Consider the following 16,002-nt stretch of genomic DNA (forward strand, 5'->3'; position numbering starts at 1 on the left):
TTGGGGGGGGCGGGGGGGCGGGGAGGTGTGTTGGTGTCTGGGTTGTTTTGTTTTGTTTCTTACTTTTTTGTAAGAAGGCATGGCTGGGGAAAATGATCTTTAGTTATAAGTTCCTAAAACTCCATGTTTTGAAGGACTTGAAGACAGTAGAGTTGGGAACGTTGCTCCAGTTTTTGTACCATCACCCACTTCTTCCTCTCCGTGCTTCCCCTTTGTCTTTATCTTTCTTGGTCTCCTTATTGACTCTACTCTTTTCCTCTCTTCCAGTTTCATAATAAAGTCACCTGTTTCATGCTACATCACATTGAGGAGCCATGTTCCCTGGGGGCTCACGCTGCTGTCATTGTGCCTCCCACCTGGATCATTAAGGTGAAGAAACCTCAGGTAACTGCATGCTGATGTCTGTTTCTGAAGCTGTATGGCTGCGCAAGGCCAGCCTGGCTTCGCTGCTCGGTACTCCTTCCCTAAGGCATGCTTGTTCAACCCTGTCTCTATCCCTGAAACCCAGCATACATCCATGGTGATTATGAACCTGTATCCTCCTGCCCCTCCATCCAGCCCTTCAGTACATTTCCCTGTTTGGGATGATTAGTAACAAACATGACTTCTGTTCTGAGCAAATCCAGCTCAGATTTGTTCCTGTAACTGTGAGTTCAGCGAGCATACTGCAAGAAATCCCCTGTGTTGTAGGCAGCCAAGCATGTTCCATTGAATAGAGCTGAGCAAATACAGGGAAAAACTGTTCACAAACATTCACTTGAACTGCAGTAAGAATTGGCTGTGGCTGGACTGGCATCCCTCTGAATTTGCCATCAATGGACATTTAAACAATCATGTCTTATTTACATCAGTGCTTGCTGAGTGTGAGCAGTAAGTCTCCGTGCTCATTTAGTTGCAGGTGACAAGCATTAGGCTTCAAAGCTTTTGTAATGGATGTGAGATGTCTCGGAGAGAGGAAAATTCACTGGTGAACACAACAGGGAGAAAAGGTATCCAAAGGAGAGCTGGCCAAAAATTAAAAGGGGATTCTCATCATGCAAGAAGTATTTTTTCTTTGAAAGTCTGTTTTCACTCAAGATTGAACTGAGAGAAACAGACAAACACTGAAGAGAAGCCAGCAAAGCTGGTAACAGTTTTATTTCAAGTTTGTTTTTCTGAAATGAATAGTGTCTGGGATATTGAAACTTCCCGCTGAGGTTTTCTTGTAATTTTCCTCAATTCTCAGGAATGCTGTTTTTTTAGAGTAGTGATGCGTGGTTCTTAATGTTGGTGTGTCCATCCTTGGGACGTGCCTCTGGGCTTTCTGGCTCTGGGTCCTGGTTGTCAACAAGAAGCCGAGGAGTTCAGGCTGTAGGCAAGGCACTAAGACAAAATTAGTCCCATGAAACTGGAAAAAGGCCTAAGCTGTGACACTGCTGAGTTTTTAGTTCCAGTCTAGCAATATGAATGTCAGATTTGTGCATGAGTAGCATTTTTAACAAGCTGGATATTGAAGACAAGCAGGGGAGGGGGGAAGGGGGAATACACGTATATAGTAACCAAAAAGTTGACCAAAGAGGCGGCTATTTCTCCTTTAGGTCCAGAGGGTGTAGGCAAGATTCCTAGCCACCTCCACTCTTGAGAAAAAAGGTTTCCTTGGCACTTGTATTTTTTCCACACACTCTTCTTTCTCTGCTAGTTTTACTCCAGCCTCCCTGAGAGAAATCTTTTTTCCTCTCTTGAAGAATCTGTTTGAGTCCTTGGCAGGGACTTAATCTCCTTGGCTAATTTTCAGCACCTATCTGGTACTTGATAGATGTATCCATGTCTGACCTGACTTAAAGAAGCCCTTCTTACATCTTTTACATTTTTATTTTATTTAATTTTTATTTAAAAAAAAAAAAGTAAAAATAATTGTCACTTGTAACTTTCTTTTGATTTGGCATTTGACCAAAGCAGGGTACCTTCCATATAATATTTTTAGAGAATTTTCTTTGTTGTCCATTATTTTTTCAAAAAAGTTAAAATAAAAAAATAAATTTGATCTAGTTAATTATAATTCATGGGAAAAATGCTTTTAAATAAAGGTTTAAAATGTTACACTAAAAGAAAGCGTTAGTTTTGTGTTCCTCAGTCATGAGTGGAAAGGAAGTACTTCAGTCCAATATTCCCTCTCCATCACATCTCCAGTCCTTGATATTCATGGTCAGTAGCATGCAAAAAACTTATCTTGAGTAATCGAAGCATTAGATAGATCAAAATGGTATTTAGCACAGACAATGGGCATATTTCCATAAAATTTTGTAACAGCACCCATTGCAGTGTTAGTTCTGGGGAATGCATCCTTATTTCTGTAGAAAACACTGACACATCTTTTAGATGTGCTTTCAGATTTTTGGCAGAAGTCTTTTTTTTTAATTTATTTTTTTTTTAGGAATTATTTTCTCTTCTCCTGCTGTTTTTGGCCAGCTCTCCTTCTGTGCATTGTGACCCTCTTCACCCTATATACATGTTTGGTAAACACTATGAAATATTCGCTGCATTCAATCCACAGAATACAAACACAATATTCACAAATTTTTGTAAATTTCAGATAGTAAATAAATGTGAAACCAGCAATCTGTTTTTCACATATTCCACAATCAGAATAAATTTGGCTAGAAGCCTCTTTGTTATAAAATATTTCCTCAGCTCTAATTAACTACTTACATTGGTCACAGGCAACTCTTGAACTGAAATCCCTACTCATATAAAATTGATTTTAGTGGTGCCTTCATCCTGTTTGTTGGTTGTTTCTTTTAAGCAAATAAGATGGCTTTTTGTAGCAAAACCTTGCCCCGATTTTTAATTTTATTGCTACAAAAATGGTTTTCCATGCTTATTTTGTACAACGTGGGTCACCACCTTTCAAATATTGGACTTGAATAAAGAGCACACTCCCCCTCTGATTACCAGCAACCTTGTGGTAGTGAAGCATCATGGTGTAATTGGTTAAGGACAAATCTCTGCTGACAACCTACATTCTAAATGGGGAGCTTTTGCTTTGTGCAAGCAATTGATTGCAAGATGAAGAATATTCAGAATGGTTTAAATAGCTTTGGGATTGGTGGTAGCCCTGTATGTAATGACCCATTTACATGAATTGAAAACTCCCAATTCCTATTTCATGGTATTCATAATGTGAGCTACTTCTGTAACCTCTTTACTGATTCCCGGTGTTTCTGTATTGTGTTAGCAGCACTTTGATACCGGCTCTGATTTCCTGGTGTTTAAATCAATTCCATCTCCTAGTTTGTGAAAGCAGGTCACACGTGTTGACTGGTGGTATTTTGATATAGGTGAGGTTTGGTAGCCCAAGTGGTGTTAGTGGTAGGAATGGACTTGCTATATACTTAATGTTGTGGGAGAAAAGTAGATAATAAGGAGGATATAGCTGATGGACTTACTGCTTCAGTCTGTCTTCTGTTTGGGAGGACAAAGGCAGTAACTGTAGAATTCCAAGTTTTTTCCTGTTCAAGGTGAGTAAACATGGTGTTTTCTTCTCCTCCTTTGAAGACCTTGAAAACGTTGTAGTGAATATTTATATTTCTGGGTTTATTTCTTTATTTACTCAATTTCTCAGTACACCTAGCTTGTCTGATGGTGGTTTGTGAACAACCAGAAAATAGTCAAGATTGACCTTCCCAGAAGCTGTTCATTATTTAAGTCATGTGAAGCCCAGCATGCTAAAATTGGCCTCTGAAAATGAAGTCTGAAATGTTGTAAAGGAAAATGTTGAAAGGGTTCACTGGATTTGCTTGAGATAGTCTGTCCAACAGCATACAAGAACGACTCCGATTCTTCTGTTCATCTAGCTCAGCTTGCTGAGAACTATAGTGACTATGCAATAATACCAAAAAATCTCTTTTTGAAGATGGCCAAACTGACATCCACAAAGGAGAGGTTTCCTCTCTACAGGCAAGTTAGGATTTACATATGGTGCCAATTTAAAGGTATGCTTTGCTATCAGGTACTTCGCTGAATAACATTATATGTTTATAAAATACTCATCACCTTGTTATGTGGACAAGGTAGTATGCATCGATTTCTTCAGTTCACTGTGCAAACACTGATGATTACTCTTGGCTGTTACTCTTCTGCATGTTTGCAAAGAGAACTTGCATATGTTTAAGCAACTTTTTTGCCTTTCATCTGCTATGGACATGCAGTTGCAATCATTGTAGCAAAGCTTTAGGTTATCTTAATACTATAGGAGTAGGCATGTTTAAAGAAAAGGTGAAATAACGTATTTGTATCGTAGCATATTTTAGTGCCCTTTTTGAGTGTGGAAATGAAAATTGTTATAATTATGAATGGAGGCTTAGATTAAAACTGTTTCTCTGATATAGTTGTATGCCTCTTCCAACCCCACCCATAGGCAAGAAAAGAGAGATGTTATAATGGGATTTAATGACAGCTACATTTAAACATTCTTTAAATTATTCTTTTAAAATTAGCTAGGGTTTTACTGAACTGTTTTTGCCCTTTCCAGAAGAAAGCCACTGGACGTAGGTCCATCCATTGTGGAGGTAGAGTAGAAAGTACAGCTCTTCTTCCAGAGGTACACTTAAGTACTTGCCTAATATAACACCTAACTTCACTTACAGACTACAATTTGCCAGCAGAATTCACTGCACTTTAGCAATAGGATAAGTATTTTGAATTTTACACCTGGAGAGGCTGAAGCACTGGCAAAAGGCTTGATATGCCCCTGACCTTTCAGCAGACCACTGGCAAGAGTGCGGGTAGACTACATCTCTTCTCTGTCCTGCATTTTTGCCTCACTCCAGGGAGAATCCTTCAGCAGAGAACGGCTGAGGAACTAGGCTGAGGCCCCCAAGGGAGGCTGCTTTGAGAGTAATGTCCTGTACCTTTATATTGACATAAGACTCTTGTCTACAGTCAATCTGACTGCTGAGGTTGGGCAGTGAAGGACCATGCAGATGATATTACTGATGCACTTGTGTAGTCAGTGCAGTCTTTGTGGTTTACCATGCTTTCAAGATCACTTTGTATCAGAGTAGGTGTTTCAAAATATAGCCTGAAAGGGCAAATGTCCTGTAATTGCTCTGCAGAGCCATCTTGTCTTCGGTATTTTCAGTAACCAACAAAGCGTGACTATATCCTGTCCACAAGGAGTGACAAAAAGCTTGAGACCTTGTGTTCTACAGCAGGCTTCTCTTGGTCTGGGTGAAAAAGGACAATGTCTTTAGGTATTTGAGTTAGACAGCTGTTAGTTTTTCTTAACTTTTTAGAGATGTGGAAACACTAACTTCCGTATCTGGTGTGTCGTACTAAAGCCTTGAAATTCTGGAAGTGGTTGTTAGGTATTAAACAGAATCTAATAGCTGTTCCTGTTAATGTTGGTTACCAAGCTGGATTAAGACGTCACTGCTTACAGATGCGATGATCTCTGGTCATTGACTTTTTTCATTAGTGGTACAATTTTGAATAAGGTCAAGACAGAAATGAACCTTTGGATGAGCTGAGTGGTTCTTATTCCTCGCTTTAAGCCAGAAAAAAAAAAAATCAATAAACTTTCTTCTAATTCCCTGTGTTACTTTATTTCCTGGTGACAGCTAGACTAAGAGTTGAAATACTGAGAAAATATTTACAGTATTTCCTATAATACTAAATTTTGATCATATGGAAAGGAATAGGATTTCATGCAAGTATGATTTCACTTACTAAATCAAAATAATTAAAAAAAACCAAACAAACAACTTTTTGAACTGTTCTTATCACAACAGAACACCTTTGTGGTTCAGTATCATTGAGCAGGCTATTGCCAGCCTCGAGAATAGCTTTGATGCAAGTTCTACTTTAATAGGTTCTGCAAAAATACAAGCAGTTCTATGGGTTTTTTTTCCTATGTAGTTAAGTGATATTGTTATTTAAAAACAAAGCAAACAAAAACTGCACAAGCACCCCCCTCACCCAAATCCTTAAATATTAACAGTTCAGTTTGTTCCTTAGCAGATGATTACACAAGTTTCTCGATAGGCTGGAACTGACTCCACAGTGCCAGCATCATACGCCATGGTGGCCTACGTTATGTTGAGTCATAATGGTTGCCAGAGCTAAAACTTGTTGTTTTCTTTCCTAAAAAAAAACATGAAAAATTTCTCATTTATCATGTTTTTTTATTACATCTTTATGCAGGTGGTCTCCATACCAGGAGACGAGCCTGATTGGGCAGGAGACTGGAGCCCCGAAGGGGAAACGGGCGTCTCCTACCCCTATTGGGAGGGTTGGCAGGTACAACATGTGGTGTTATGTGAGTCTATGGGAGCATCTGATCTTTTTCCCCCCTCACAGCGTGGGAAAGTTTCCAGTTCCAAAGCACCAGTCTGGTCTCCGTGTGTGGCTTTCTCCATAAACGGTGGTGTGGAAGTGTAAAGCATGCAGCGCATGTAATTTAAATCTCGAGCATGTGCCAGATACTCTTATCATTCTCCAAGTGGACATGCATGGAAGAGCTTCGTAAAGGGGCTCTGTCTGGGCCTGTCTTCTAAATTTTGTTTTGCTTTTCATGTATTCTTTTTTCTTTTGCTGTAGAACTCATTAAAGACTTCAACACGGCGAAAGAAGAGAACGTCTTTTAAAAGAAAAGCCAGCAAAAGAGGCAATGAAGTAGGTATTCAAGTGCTTTGGAAATCAGGCTCCTTGTGTTTAAATGTCTACATGCAGACTTTAAAGTTTAATTTTTTTACTGCACTGTTTAGTATTGTTTTTCCACTGGAAAATTCCATGATATTGAGTTTGTTGTGGGAAGAAATCAGTTTCGATAAAACTTGTATGCGAAGTTTTATATGCTGAGTTGATTTTTCAAGAAACAACATACCAAACTCCAGAAGGACCAGCAGCCCAATGAAACAGCATTCCCTTGGGATGTAAGAGACTCAGCTCAGACCCTTGGTTTCCACTAGGAAAAGCAGGGATGTGAAACTGGGGTTGTGAAATCTGTGGTGAGTGCACTGATGCAAGGGTCTGGTCTGATTTGAGGGTATCTCCCTCAGGAGGTCTCATGTTGGAAAAATTTTGCTTGTGTGAAAATTGCCATTGGGCCAGAGAGAGAGAGAAACCAGATGAATGATCTGATGGTTTGGTTTATCACATAGCTTATGGAAGACCTTGTTTCCAGACCCTGCCTAGTGGATTAGTTATGCACTAATATACTATTAGATGAACAACGGCCTTGTGGGAAGAGGTGGAGGGACACCTGCCTCTCCATAGCCAGCGCTCTCTGGTTAAGGTTCTCACTTGGGTGGTGGGACAACTGCAGGCCAGAAACTTGAATCTGTGCCTACCATAGCCCAGGAGAGTGCCCTAACTACTGGGCTCTGATGTCCTGCAGGTGTGGGGAGTAGCAAGGAAAATGGCTCCCTCATTGACATGTCATGTTTGACCTGTGACATTTGTTCAATGTGGGAGGGCAGGCAAGGCCATGAATTCATCTGCAACTAAGTGCTGATACAACTTGTCCATACAATTGATGGAATGAATGAAATAAGTAGTTTATCTAATTCTATGTTCCCCTGGAGAAATGTTCCTATTAGAAATAGCACTTTATCTGACACATTATTAGCTCTGTGTGAATAATTGCTTTTTTGGGAAATAACATTGAGTAAAAATTTAAAATAGTTTTGTGCTGGCCTGAGGTGATTTTTTTTTTTTCCCCTTTTATCTTCTTACCCAGTTGTATCAGCTGGATAAACTAGTCCCAGCTGAGCACCACACTAACATGGCTGTCCTGTTTCCAGTACCTGAGGTAGTTTTGTCAGAGCTAGGTTGGGTCTCCTGCACATGTTATGCCAGGGAAACATACATAGCTTGTACTAAAGCTGTTTCTTGCTTCTGTTTCTCAGGATAACAAAGGTCGGCCATTTGTGATAAAGCCTATCTCCTCTCCACTCATGAAGCCGCTGCTGGTTTTTGTCAATCCAAAAAGTGGAGGGAATCAGGTGAGAACATAATCTTGATCCAGGTCACGAAGTTCTAGTTTAACAACAGTATATCTGCAAACATGAATAGTTTTTGGTGAGTCACATAAGAAGAACTCTATGCAACTGAATTGCTGTCCTTAAAAGAGGTCCTTGCTGTTGAATGCCCTTTCCACTTCAATGGAAGTGGATGGGTGGAATGGATATTTGAATATTTGAGCAGTTGTATTTCTATCTGCAGATTCTTGAAAGGAATCTAAAATGGAAGTTTGGAGGTTTTCAGACTTCATCTTTCCACAGAAAATGTAGATTGCCAATGAAATGATTTAATTTTACTAGGAAAGCCCAGTGAAATTAGTGAATGTGAAATGACACATTCCTATGGCATTTTAAAATCATTACTGATCTTGTACTGCACTATAGAGAACCAAGTTCCAGTGACTAACATGATCGTGCAGCAGACTTCTTTCTTAAGGTTCTTGGAAATGAAACTTATCCAAGTGAAAGTTTTGCAGATTAGTTCTGCCACTTTTTGGCGTATCAAATAATCTGAGTGCCTTTTGATAAGCAAGGCCTTCTAGTTGAAAAGAAAAGATTGATATCAGTTATAACAGAGGCCAATAGAGCATGGAGAATAGCATTGCTGCTGCACACTTTCTCCTCTGCTAGAAGAATTAGGGAGAATATCAAATGAAACTGCTAAGACTTGGGTTCAAAATAAAGAAAAAGAGTTGGTCCTTCTTACAGCGTGTAGTTCAGCTGCATAACTCCTTGCCATAGGATGTTGTGCGTACTAAAAATTTACATGGGCTGAAGGAGAGATTCAGAAGAGGAAACCCTGAAGGTTACTGAAGTCCTGGACCTTGCCTCTGGCTCACGAGTTGTATGAACTGCAAATAGCTGAGGCTGGGAGAATACCTACAGCAAACATCACATACATTTTCTCTGTTCTTATACCTTTTCCTAGGCACGTTTACTACTGTTCTTGGTTCTCCACTTAGGGGAAGGTGTCAGACAGGAGAGCCATACCTCAGAAGGGGGAGCTATCGAAAATTCCGGACTTGCACCCTCTAAGCTATGTCTGAAAAGTATTCTTGAATTACTTTGAAATGCAAGCTGGCCCCATGGGTTCTTAGCCCTCTTCTGCTAGTAAGAGATCCTGTCACTTTGTGTCTGGGCAGAACATGAAGGAAGGCAATCGAGTGTCTGGAATATGAACTGAAGAGTTTGAGAAGGCAGAAACTATATCTTTAGGTGATGGGCGGGACGTGTGGCATTGAGTCAGGGAGCATTGGGGCAGCTGTAGCCCATGGTCCTTGGCTCCTGCTTCGTTAGATGGTAGAGGGCTACAGTTATGAGTATTCATGGTGGTGATGGTGGACGTCGAAGCAGCGTCATTGCTTGGATGTTGTGCAGGACACTGTTCAATGTGGTGGTGACTTCGCCCACAAGCTTGTTCAACTTCTTGCTGTCATGGATGACTGAGGGTGATGTGGGATAACAGAAATTTCTTTTTGCAGGTGGTGAGAGGTAGGAGAACAGTTTGCTGTGGGAGCTGAACCTTTGGTCTGACCCTGAATGCCTGTTCTTATGGACCATTAATGATCTGTGTTGTTAAATTTAGTCTATATGTGTACATATGTACCCTGCCCAGATTGGTGGGTCACTATTCTATAGAGCAGTCATCTGCTATGCTGCTTTCTATTTTGTCTTTTTCTTGGTTTGTGTTTGCTTTGTAAAGCACAGAAGAAAGAAAAGCAGTCCGAATATAGCGAATATCGAATGCTATTATTTCTAGTAATCATAAAGCTATTCATAATTTCCCTTCCTTTGATTTTTCTCTTTTCCCAGGGCACCAAGGTTCTCCAAACATTTATGTGGTATTTGAATCCACGCCAGGTCTTTGATCTCTCTCAGGAAGGGCCAAGAGATGCGTAAGTTCTTGAGCCTTGAGTGCTGCAGACCATAATTCTTTTCTTACCAGGAAAGCAGTCAAAAGTCTATCTTGAATAGATCGGTAGACTGCATATTGGGTTTATGCGTCCAGGTTTTGGTAGCAGTGTGGGGGGGTGGGCTGCAGTGGTGGCTTCTGTCAGAAGACATCAGGAGCTTCCCCCGTGCCAGACAGCCAGTTCCAAATGGCTCCAAGACGGACTCACTGCAGATCCCACAATGCCTAACCATTCCCTACTGGTGGAGCATTGCATGGGGTGAGGTTGCCTCCAGATTTCCATATGTGGCAGCAGCGTGCAAGTACCTCTGCTTGCTGAGTAACTAACTCGGATTCTCTAGGCAATAGTTGTAAGCGTCTTCCAGGACATGGAGGACCTGTCTTTAAAGGGATGATTCTCACTGCTAAGGGTTAAGAGATTGTCTTTCTACGGTATTTCATATAGGGTTACTTGCTTTAGTCAGCCATCTGTTCAGCTCTACTTGTACTAGTTAAGCAGCACAGAAATATAATTATGGAAAATCAAATATTTACCTGTATAAAAGAATGGTCCACATATTTGCTATACTTCTAGAGCACCCAAGCATTATTTTTTTTCTGCTGAAACACCTCCGTTGCCACTTCCCTCATGATGTGTAGAAGCTTTAAAGTATGCATACAGTTTTCAGAGCTGTGCAATGCAGTTAAAGGAGGATTAGGTCCTCTGGTCACTCAGTGCTCTATGTGTGAATGTACCCCCTCCATTGGGAAATATTTCATTATGCCTCTCTTTTATGCAACTGAAGGAACAAGTCTTTAATATGTGCTTTTTTTTGGCTCTCCTGTTGGTATCTCAGATCAGATTTCCAGAGAAAGAGCCCTGTTAGATGTTGTTGCCTTCTGTGGTGTTAAAGAAATAGTTACCTGTTGAAGGATCTGTCAAGTCCTACGTGCTTCAGAAATGATGTCTCAGCAAATACTGCTGAGGAATCTTGTTTAAAGACCTCAAGGTTTATATTTGTTTGCTTTAGGGTAAGAGAAAAATGGAAGATTTTTGTCATGTGTAGAGAGAACATGAGAATATGGCCTTTCAGATTTAGCATGGGAACATGCAGAACTGATTGCATACTTTTCAGGAGGTGCTGCCTAACCAAGGAGAAAGGTTTCACATCCTAGTGGGTGTGTGTGTGTTGGGGGTGTGTGTGTGTGTGAAGATTTGAAGTGAGCCGCAGGGCTCAGATTCGGCTGGGGCAGATGCCACTTGTGGCTGCTAAGGCTGGTGCCTCCTCACTGCCGAGGCTTTCGGTAACACTGAGATTATTTTTTTAAATTTTTTCTGCCTCCACCCACACCCTTAGTAGTGACTATTTAAAAATGCAATCAGCGGTGTTTCAACTGTCCTGCATTATTGTTCTGACTTCTTTTTTTTGTTTGTTTGGTTTTAACCTTTTCTCCCTTTCCCTTCCTGGCCAGGCTGGAGCTGTACAGAAAAGTGCCAAACCTGCGGATCCTGGCCTGCGGCGGGGACGGGACGGTAGGTGGCAGGTGCCTGGCAGACCTGTCCTCATTGCCAAGAGAGTAAATTCCTCACAGTTGTGGGTTCCCCATCTCATGATGCCTGCAGAGCCAGATAACATACTTATGTTCATGAATTCTACTTTTTAAAAATTTTCTGGGTGGCCTGGCCTGTGTAGTGATGGGGCCAGATCCTAATGTCCAATATCCAAAGCTTATAAGCTTTTGTAAGGTACAGCTTATAAAAATAAGGACTAACTCCGCTGGCCTCCTCTCACTATTTACACAGGTCTGAGGGTCTAGTAGGGTAAGTCAGTGTCTGGGGGCTGTTATATCTTAATTTCTGCTCCTTCTTGCTATTGTCTCTACGATTTCTGAGTGCAGTCAAACAGGGTCTCCTCTGTGCCTAAAGAAAGTGAGTTTCCCCACTTTCTTTGCAAAGCATCTGTAAGGAAGGGTATTGCATTGGTCATACTACCAGCCTGACATCTGGCAGGTCCAGGGACAGTATTTTCTTTGCTACTGATTTTTTGTGTGTTCTTAGATGAGTGAAAAGGGTCAGATCTTTGAAAGATTTAGGCACTTCAGTTGGAGACAAGCTCTGTGGTTTGGGCCCCATAGACCAAGAGGGGTAATGGAGGTGTTGGAACCGTATTACTCTTTCCAGTACTTAGGAATATTGTAAATCTCAGTCTGTGCCGCTGAGTGCTTAAATACAGTTAAAAAACTGACCTTAAATCTCTGTGAAGATCAGTTCCCTAAACATGCACTTGATAATAGTTGTAACCGTAAGTATGGTAAGGAAAAGGTATTGCTGGTTGCAAGGTGCAATGGCTGGTCAGGGTAGATATATGTAGATATTTAAGGCACAGGGAGGCTGTTTTTTGTTGTTTTTTGGTTTCGTGAGCTGAACCAACCCTCAACCCACCTCTGTTTGAATTTCTGGGTGAAGTTTCTGTTCAGCTTCTGTGGGTTCTTTTAAAACGCTAGCTGTAGGGCTTATTAATACCAGTGCTTTCTCTGCAGGAGTGAAGAAAATACAGGATTTGACTACTGTCTTGCTGGTACCTGGGGCAATAAGATATTACTGAATTGTGAATGTTCCTTGAGAAACCTGCAAGGCATTGCTTTAGCAGGAGACATAGTTGCAAAAAAAGAGTTTCTGTTTCCAAAAGTCTCTGCAGCTTCCATCTGAGGAAGCCAATATTTTAATGGGGGGGGGGGGAATCTTCATTCTGAAAATATTAAAATAGAAATGAATGTAACTACATTTCAGTCTGACCATCCTTTGTCTTCCCTTTGCTGAGCAGTGCAAGCGACAGGTGGCAGCACCTTCTCATTTGTATGAGCAGCACTACGCTATTAACTTTACTGCTGCTCAGTTTGAAGCAAATTAATATCTAGTTATTCCCAAAGCCATTACATCTGGAAATGAAAAATCTGGCTCAAAAGGACTTAGTGAATATTCAATGAGACCAGATGTTACCTTTCATTATTGAGGTGAAACAGAACTTATTGTAACTTTTCCATCATCGCTGCTTGCTGTTTCTTTCCAGGGCATAAGTGGAAAGCTTTGCTTTCAAAGCAGTCAGGAGCTTTCTGTTTACAGGGAAATGATAGTCTTTGTCATCCTTGATTGTAAAACTAATGTGCAAGGTTTAGAAATGACCTCAAGTTAAATAGCAATGTTGTACTTATAAATTAGTAATTTGAAGTTCCTGTTAAAAGCATTTACACAAGTCGTAGGTATTGTACTGCTACCTGCATCAGTGAGAGGCTGAGGCACAGATGTATGAATTAAGTCATTGGCAATGACAAAGGGCTAATGACAAAAGACTTTTAAAAGTCCTGGCCTCAGTGAAGTTATTGGGACTCTTTATTCTGTCTCCTGTTATCAATACTGAAGGACAGATTTTTGAAAGGTAGAGGATTAGGTATCTCTGAACATCGCTTAATGACTGTGCTTAGTCCTACCATGATGCCTATGATAGACCTAAGTACCTTTGGTGATACCCAAGTTCGTGAGAGTTGTAAGTGATTCAGATGGCTGTTGTCAGACCATGAGCTCTAACGTGTGTTCACATCCCAGATGAATGCTTTAATAATTCTACAGTTGCTTATGATAAATAATTGTCTGATAAATGCTGTTTATACTTAATTCAATTTCTTCAAGGCACTTGGAGAAAGACATACCCTAGAATATCAAATAGAGTGGTGGTTGCTATATCTATCAGGCCGCTCCCTCTCCAGTCCTTTAAATTCCACGTGTGGTTCCCAATGCCCATGTTATGCTGGTACCTTTCGTGAAGCTCCAATTTCATCCCGGTTTAGGGTAAGAAATCTATTTGAAATCATAGTAATGGGGAGTTGAGGATTTTTCCTCACTCTGTAGCTGGGGAAGAACAATCTTGTCCAGCTGCACTCAGGATTTCAGTTTTATGTCTTACTTAAAAGCTCACATTTCCAGTAGAGACTGCATCTTTGAACACTGGCATCAGGCAAAATAATAGATAAAATTTTATCTTATGCTTATTTTTTTCTTAATTCTTTATTTAAAAGTGCAGCACAGGTTCTTTCACAATTTTTTTTTTTGATTTTTTTTAAAGGTGAGAAATAATTTAAGAAATAGTCCTATTTTCATGTAGCAAGAATTTTGGTCATAAAAATTTTCAGAACATTTTCAGCAGCTGCTCTTTACCCCCTTGGAAATTACCATTTAATGAAAACAAAATATTTTACAGTAATTTGTTCCTTCTGGATAGGTTTCTATATAAAAGTTTTATGTAGTCTAGAATAAAGACAGGAGAGAGAAACAGCTCTTTAAAATAACCAATAGTTTACGGTACGAAAGAGCCAGATTCATTGTTCTAACCCAAAATCTTCAAACCTAAGCATTAGAGTTTGTCTTTTATTCTAGTCTTTTAATCTTCTGTTTATATATATGCGTGTGTGTTTGTATGACTAGAATATATATATTTTGTGCTTTGCAATGAATGAAATAAGAGACCTTCAACAATAAGGTCGTTTGCCTGAGGAATGGGAGACCTGTCCATGCTTGACTTGATTGGGACGGTCTGTTCCAGTTCCAGGACATGCTCTGAGATACTATGCTGTTTTAAAGTGTCTGTCACATTTTCTTTTATGACAGTTGTCAAAGGTTTAGTTTCTTTTAGTATAAGGGCACTGTAAAATTGTCCATATTATTCTTCACTCATTTTTACATACAGTGGTTTTTTTGAGCAATAGTTAGGCAACCTTAACCAGCTGTAGTTCTATGTGTTTTCATTTTCTACTTAAAGAACAGAAACTTATGCGCTCCCTTTCCTCAGTAAGTCTGTGTGCTGTTGAAAGATAGGCAGTGTTTACATCCCACTGCTTCTGCTTGCACAGGAGCTTCATGAAGACTTCTTTACCTGTTCTCTGAAAGGTGAAACCTCAGATGGGGCAGTTGCAGTTAAATTTCACATATCCTCATTTTTCCTTCTCCCTTTTGTGTTCCTTGGTCTTCTCTGAAAGGGGAAGGCAATCAAAATATATCTTTTTACTTTTTCCCACCCCTTTTAATCTTCCTGGCTAACGGTTCTCTACATTTCCTGTTTTATAGGTGGGCTGGATCCTCTCCATCCTCGATGAGCTGCAACTCAGCCCCCCGCCTCCTGTGGCTGTCCTTCCACTTGGCACTGGGAATGACCTTGCCCGCACCCTCAACTGGGGTGGGGTAAGCACTGACATGTGGGCTCTCAGCTTGCTGGTCTGATTTAGTTGTGTAGCAGGGTGAAACTTCATTTTGGCTAAAATAGCAGGCAGGGCTGCATCCAAAGTCTGCTTCAGTTAGGCACAATGGTTTTGGTTCAATTTCCAGTCTGGGATCTTGAATTACTAATGATGTAGTTGTTGTAATAAAGGTGTGCATAGATGTATCTGTTTGGTATTTCAGGCCAAGTAATGAGGAAGGTATTCAGGCTTCTAATTTAAGCATAATTAAACTTTATTTCTCTGTATTTGTCCTTAACTACACCACTGGAGTTACTCCAGGCAAGTCAAATACACTTTGAGTTCCTCTCCTTATGGTCTTACTCTGCCTACACAAGACACTTGTACCTTAGCAATAGCTTGTTAAAATGCTTGGTATATAAAAATTGAGCGATGTTTTGAGGTGTTCTTAGGAACATTTGATCTGACCTCTATGTAAGGAGGGAAGTCTGCCGGGTAATTGATGAGTGACTTGCTTTGTTTTCGCTATCCATGGCTGATACTCTGGTGACACTCCCTCTGCTGTCAGGGTTACACAGATGAGCCAGTGTCCAAGATCCTGTGCCATGTAGAAGATGGGACCATTGTCCAGCTGGACCGTTGGAATCTCCAAGTGGAGCGCAACCCTGATTTACCACAGGATGAGCTGGAAGATGGGGCACGTAAGGTTAGAGCCTCCGTTTTCATGGGGAGACTGTAGGATGATTAAAAGCATCTTTGGGTTACACCATAAGGTGCACGAGTGGGGAATCTCTAAAACTTTCTAATTCTCTAGTTGCACCTCTTTCTTTTGCTCTTTTTGTGTGTCAGTACTTCCAGAGGTGCGTGAAATGTAATACATCA

At 40.6% G+C, this 16,002-nt stretch overlaps 1 protein-coding gene across 1 annotated transcript in view; it reads left to right on the forward strand.

Annotated features, from left to right (window-relative positions):
* The window catches only part of DGKI (diacylglycerol kinase, iota), a 125,348-nt gene that overhangs the window by 10,181 nt on the left and 99,165 nt on the right, over positions 1 to 16,002 (forward strand). The window contains exons 5-12 of the mRNA XM_009887059.1: positions 268 to 384; positions 6,181 to 6,276; positions 6,577 to 6,651; positions 7,887 to 7,982; positions 9,813 to 9,895; positions 11,365 to 11,425; positions 15,011 to 15,124; positions 15,689 to 15,826. Of these exons, the coding sequence (XP_009885361.1) occupies positions 268 to 384; positions 6,181 to 6,276; positions 6,577 to 6,651; positions 7,887 to 7,982; positions 9,813 to 9,895; positions 11,365 to 11,425; positions 15,011 to 15,124; positions 15,689 to 15,826 (780 nt within the window). The remainder of the gene's footprint in view (positions 1 to 267; positions 385 to 6,180; positions 6,277 to 6,576; positions 6,652 to 7,886; positions 7,983 to 9,812; positions 9,896 to 11,364; positions 11,426 to 15,010; positions 15,125 to 15,688; positions 15,827 to 16,002) is intronic.

The sequence above is a fragment of the Charadrius vociferus genome, unplaced genomic scaffold (assembly GCF_000708025.1).
Source record: "Charadrius vociferus isolate BGI_N301 unplaced genomic scaffold, ASM70802v2 scaffold756, whole genome shotgun sequence".
Taxonomy (NCBI): Eukaryota; Metazoa; Chordata; class Aves; order Charadriiformes; family Charadriidae; genus Charadrius; species Charadrius vociferus.